Source organism: Aythya fuligula, chromosome Z (genome assembly GCF_009819795.1).
Source record: "Aythya fuligula isolate bAytFul2 chromosome Z, bAytFul2.pri, whole genome shotgun sequence".
Classification (NCBI taxonomy): Eukaryota; Metazoa; Chordata; class Aves; order Anseriformes; family Anatidae; genus Aythya; species Aythya fuligula.
In genome coordinates, this window is record NC_045593.1 from 28,004,906 (window position 1) to 28,010,905 (window position 6,000).

The following is a 6,000-nucleotide window of genomic DNA, read 5'->3' on the forward strand; positions in this document are numbered from 1 at the left end:
AAGCAATTCCACACTAGCCAAACTTCAGTAAAACCTATAAATTACTTGTCTTGCTAATGGGAAGATAGGAGACCTTTACAACCCTAGTAATGTTTCAGAGGTCTCTGGAAGACAGGAGGGGAAGTAACATTTAGAGCAGAAGCATGGCTTCAGTTAACAAGCCAGCAAAGATGTCTATTGGCATGTCCTTGGGAGCGAGTGTCTACTGTTGCCACAAGCCATTTATGTTTTATGCCGCATGCCCCCCCCAGGTACTTTCCCAGCTCTCTCAGAGGCATACCTGAAGATGAAATGTCACATCTTGTACCTCTCCTGGCTAATTCCATGTGTCCGTTCATGTGGAATCATGTCCTGAGTGATACTGGTCCAGAAATAGGGCAGGGTGATTTCTAGAAGGGTTGTAGTGCCTGTGATAGGAAGGATAAATGGATTTGGTCTGTTTGTGAGGTCAGCTCTTATGAATGGACTTTATTATAAGGAGTGCTATGGGGGCTTCACGCTGCTCCTGGAACCAGCCAGCTTGGGTGGAATAATTCAGGAAACTACATGGTGTGGTGCATAAAAACAGCACTGAGGGGCTTTCTGGTGTTTTTTCTTGATGTACAAAGGCCAGGTCACTGCTGAGCAAGTGAACAAGCTTGCTTGTGAACAAGCAAGTTTTGGTGTGTGGAATTGTCTGAGAAACTCTCCAGATAAGAGTTCATGTATCTTCAAGCACACAGTAATGATTTCATTGATTATTTAATCCTGTTTCAGTATTGGTAGTTTAAGGATTACATTTCAGTGCCAAGAATGTTATTTTGAGTAAAGGTAATTTTTATTTCTTTAGCATTATATATACTTAACACTAAGAAAATGAAACCAGTAGGTATCAAGAGCCCTGTTGCTTGTGGAAAATGTCATGGATTCAAAGGTTACACTGTTACTTCATTCAACTGATAAACATTAAGGATAAGGGTTCAGAGAAGGGTAACAGCTCTTTACATGTGTAAAGGCTGAATTTTAAAATGCAGGCAGCCTGAATCCAGTAATTTCAGTTGTAGCAATCTTCATAGTACTAAAACAGCAGCAGCATCCATATAGCAATTCCATCTTTCATTGTATCATATCATCATTGTTTAATTATACATAAAGAAATAGTTTACCAAGTCCCTTAGTGATGCTAATGCATTCTTTTGCTACAACTGCAGTTAGGAGAAGGTGGTTGTCTTGGTACCTCTCAAGAGAAAAACATGCAGAGAACAAGGGTATCACAGAGGTTAAAAATAAACATTTACCAACATATCATTATTATATGTATACCAACATATGTATTACTATATGCCCACATTTCCATTTTTCCTGTTAAATTACCCAGCTAATAACAGGAATGAATGTTCTTGTTGTTGAACAGGTAATTTTCTTTATTTTCACCAAAGGGGAATCAAGATGATCTATTAAAGATTATATGCTTTGAACGTTTGATGGTAACGTCTTATTTAGATGTATCTGTGATTGTATATCACGCTAGTGCTATTATCACAGTGGCTACCATTTAGCATTAATATTTATGACTAGATATAAGGCTAAGAGCAGATGATAGTCTAATGCCTGAGATATCCACAAACATCTGGATGTATACATCACCAGAGGCAGGGAGTTTTACTGTTGATGGAGGCTGACAGAGTTCTTCTGTTGCAGGGACTTTAAAATGGCCAGCCTCAAAAGTCCAAAATACAATATATAGTTCTTCCAAGAATTAGTCAATTTGCTTTTAGAATTTGGTTTTCTCTTTATCATACAGAGCAGTCATCTTGAACTACGGAGTAACTCAAAAAGCTGTTTGTAGATGCAACAGCAGTATTACTCAGATTGTATTTCCAAACTGTTTATGCTAACAGTGACAAATGTGATTGTTCAGGTTGATGTTCTGGAGACCATTTTGCAGTCTGTCCTTGAACCAAAACCTGGTCCAGAATCATCTGAAGAAACCAAGGAATCAGAGCAAAAGTCACAACGTGCAGAAACAGAAGAAACAGAAGAAACAGAGCAGTCTAAAGTACCAGAATACTACAGCCGATTCAAGGTAGGCGATTTTCATTTATGTAAATATTCTAAGTTGTAATAGATCTCCATAGTAAATACTAGAAAATAAATACGCTTATTATAGCTAGTAGACTAGCACCCGTTCAGTGCATCAGGAGTCTACCTGGCATTTCTGAAACTGTTGTCACCTTATATTTTCACTTACTCAAACAGGAAGCAACCTTCAAAAAAATAAGTGCTCAAGGCCACTTGTCTTTTGAATGTCTGCTGGGATTTTGTCTTCACTTTTCATACATCAGAATGATAAATCCAAATGCTGTTTGCAAAAGTGGCCTGTCATTAGAGAGCCATTATCTGACCTTGTATGGGTTCTTGCTCATTAAAGTAAATTGTACTGGGGTTGAGACAATACTGAATTTATTGTCCATTTGTATATGTTAGGATTAGTAGGAAAGTTGCATCCTATACTTCCAGTCTGTGGAATTAAGTAAGGCTTCCCTTTTATCTCAAGTTTGTCACACTGATGCTAACAGTATAAAACACGAAACAGTTGTTCCTTAGGGCATAGCTATATGGTGATTGAATTTTATCTCATAATCTCATAATCATTTATCTCATAGCTAAGTAACAAGCCCATTTTATGTGATCATTTCTGATTTGTACTGTGGTAAAATTCAAATACCCCTGGTTAGAGCTAATTTGGCCTGTAGTTCCAGGCTATCATGGCCTTGAACAGTCCTGGATTAGGAGACATTTCCTCTCAGAAAGAGCAGTCAGGCATTGGAACAGGTTGCCCAGGGAAGTGGTGGCATCACCGTCCATGGCGGTGTTCAAGGAAGGGTTGGACGTGGTGCTTAGGGACATGGTTTAGTGGGTGACATTGGTAGTAGGGTGATGGTTGGACCAGGTGATCTTGGAGGTCTTTTCCAACCATAATGATCCTGTGATTTGGTCCAGGCGTACAATTCCTGTTTCAAACTGTAGCTTGTTCAGCTTTTGTGTGTGTTCCTGGACTTTATGTCTAATGCAGACCTTCAGAACAGCCATTTGTACATGAAAAAGCTGTGGCAGCATGACTAACAACTGTGATGTGTGAGAGGCAGTATGTTCTTTACTTCCAAGAAGCAGGACTTGAGGGCATTTGGCTCTTTCCAGAAAAGGAAAAAAAAAAAAAAGCCTTTAGAGCTGTAATTTAGACTGTGTGTCTGACACTGTCACTCATATTGTAATTACCTGTTTTTAGATCCCATGAACTGAGGCCTACAACTTAGTACAGTGTTCCTGGGGTAATTCTTTCCATCAATATAAATGACTGGTGAGCAAGCATTTCATCACATAAATGCTGGGGAACACTGTCTTGGAAAGCAGTGTACCTCCTCTGAATGCAGAGCCCTGGAGACTGCATATAAAAATTACTGACTTTGCCATTTAAGAATATGCCCTTCTGGTACCAGCAGGACAGAGAGACTGCTGCTTTCCTAAATTAGCTTCAGTAACATATTACAGCAGAGCAGGGAAGATTCCAGAGTTCAGTGGGTTCAGTCCAGTAGTGGGTTAGGAGAGAGGTCTCTCTAGTTTCCAGTTCATTTTTCTCTTAGTTCAGTTTTATACTGCTTAGGTTTAGTGCATGAACCCCCTTTTCAATAGTGGGTAGCAGGGAGATTCTTAATGGTCTAAAATTGTTATCTTTAAACAGAACGTCTAAGCTCTAATCATGGGAGAAATTGCCAGGAATTACATTCCTTTCTCAAATCCAAACTGTACACTCTTCATGTTTGTCCCTGATGTACTGTAAACTTGCTGATATCTCAACAAAGCAGAGGTGAATACGCAAAAATATTACTAAGTTTGGCTTTACTCCAGTAGCTTCAAAGGCATTTTGTTTCCTTTTAATTTTTATCATAAAATCAAAAAGGCAGTGGAGTCAAATGCCCAAGCCCCTCAGACATGTATGCCTACCACTTGAAGAGACTTGTATCTGCTGTCTGACCCGTTCAGACCTTCCACTGCCTGGCAAAACAGCAAAGCCTTTATAGTTGGTATTGGCTCGGGTGGGAAGAAATGGAGAGGCATCGGAAGGGGCACTCCAGTTTTGTTCTTGAGAACAAGGTGTAACCTCAAGGCAAGAGCTGAGGGGCAGTGCCTTTGCAGCTTACTGCAGTGGGAGTTGGAGTAAGAGGAATACTGCAGATCAACTACACAGCATGGAAGCTTCCCATGGTAACTGGGAGAGGAAGACCAGATGTCTTCATGGACCCAGAATTGCCATTGTGTTTGGTGGTGAATTATCCCCATATCTTTTTTCAGTCATCTTTCAATGCAGGTTAATAAGCTTTATTCAAAGGACATGTGAAAGAAGCATGGATGTACCTTTCTTTGGGATACCTGCTTGCTTTAAACATTTCCACAAGTGCTTGGTTAAGTAAAACATTTTATTTAAAAGAACAATTGGAAAAGTGTTTACTATCTAATGAATGAGCAAAAGGGTAAAGAATCTGCCAGTGCCATGTCATCTTCCTCCCTCAGGAAACTCTTCTCTAGCTGACTGTGTATCTGCACTTTTAAGGCAATTAATTAGCTTGTTAGTGAGCCATCAGGCTAAAGATTCCAGAAAGCCAGAAATAGTATCACTGGATGATTCATCATCTTAAGTGAATTAATATCTTTATGCTGCATGAAATCTAGGTAAGTAAAGCTCTAAAAGGAAATATTGCAGAGTTTCGTACTGAAACTATGTTCTTAGTTACAGTGTAGAATATTCCTGGGTAAATATTACCTGGTTTAGATCTACTGTACAGTCTGTGTAAACAAAGTAAAGCCTCAGATCACAGTAACTGTTGGGAAGAAATCATGGGAGCTACTTAGTGTGCTCTAGAGTAAGAGAGCGTTTAAAGTGATTTGCATCTGTTGAGAGGGATGTTAATGCAGGCAGTGTGGAGCAAATCAGGCAATGAATTTTGAGATAAGACCCAAAAAAGTAAGGTGTTTAGATTATATTTTCATAATCGACTGGTCAGTTGATCTTTGTTTCTACCAGGTAACTGAACTTGGAAAAGTAAAGAGAATTTCACTGCTTAATAAAAACAAAACTTTATTGTTTCAGTTCTATTGCTCAGCAAAAGATTATTTTAGAGGTTAGTATTTCAAGGAGGGGAAAGAATTGGTACCTGCTGCCACCGTCAAAACTTTTAGGTAGGATGAAATAGCTGGCCTGGATAGCACAGCTAATCATTAGATTCAAACAGCTATGTATTGGTTGTTATAGAGAAGTATTTTATCACTGACTATTTTGTGACTGACTCTCTCTCTCCTTCTTCTTCCCCACCAAATCCCTTTTTGTGACAGGAGCTGTACTCTAAGCTGCATTCACTTGGCAAGGTTGAATCTGAAAGCCTGTTAACCCTGACCACCCAACTCGTTAAGGAAAAGCTGCCAGCATGTGAAGTGGAAGATATTGCAAAACATGAGCAGAAGCTAAAGGAGTGGGAGCAAGAAAAAGCACTTCTCATTGAGAGAGAAAGAGAGATGAGAGAGAAGGCTAAGCAGGAACTGGAGGCTAGGAAGCTAGCTCAAGCATCTGCTTAGTACTGGAACTCAAAGACTACCATAATGGTATGCATTCCTCTGTATGTGAACTGAAATGTTCACCATTATTATTTCACTTCAATCCTGCTGCAAGCATGACTACTTACTATATGGAAATAAAGTAATTTCCATGTTGCCTGTTTCCTGAAGTAAAGTACGTGTGGATAGAAATCATCACCCTGTTTATGATATATTTTTGTCCTTTTCATCAGACAGATGGGGTAGGATGCAGACAGCACAAAGAAACAAAGGAATAAGAAGTGGCTTGCCTGTGATGAAAGGTGTAGAGGATAGAAGAAACAAAGGAAGAAGGAGGGATTTCAAACACAAGTTGTTTCAGCAGGGGTTTCTCACAGGAAAGAATGCCTTGGCTACTCTGAAATTCAGCCC

The 6,000-nt window shown here is 39.5% G+C and overlaps 1 protein-coding gene across 1 annotated transcript in view; it reads left to right on the top strand.

Moving 5' to 3' along the window:
- MRPS27 (mitochondrial ribosomal protein S27) overlaps positions 1 to 5,784 on the top strand; it is a 44,985-nt gene extending 39,201 nt beyond the window's left edge. The window contains exons 10-11 of the mRNA XM_032206152.1: positions 1,901 to 2,065; positions 5,371 to 5,784. Coding sequence (XP_032062043.1) covers positions 1,901 to 2,065; positions 5,371 to 5,610 — 405 coding nt within the window. The 3' untranslated portion in view covers positions 5,611 to 5,784. The remainder of the gene's footprint in view (positions 1 to 1,900; positions 2,066 to 5,370) is intronic.
- The last annotated feature ends 216 nt before the right edge of the window (positions 5,785 to 6,000 follow it).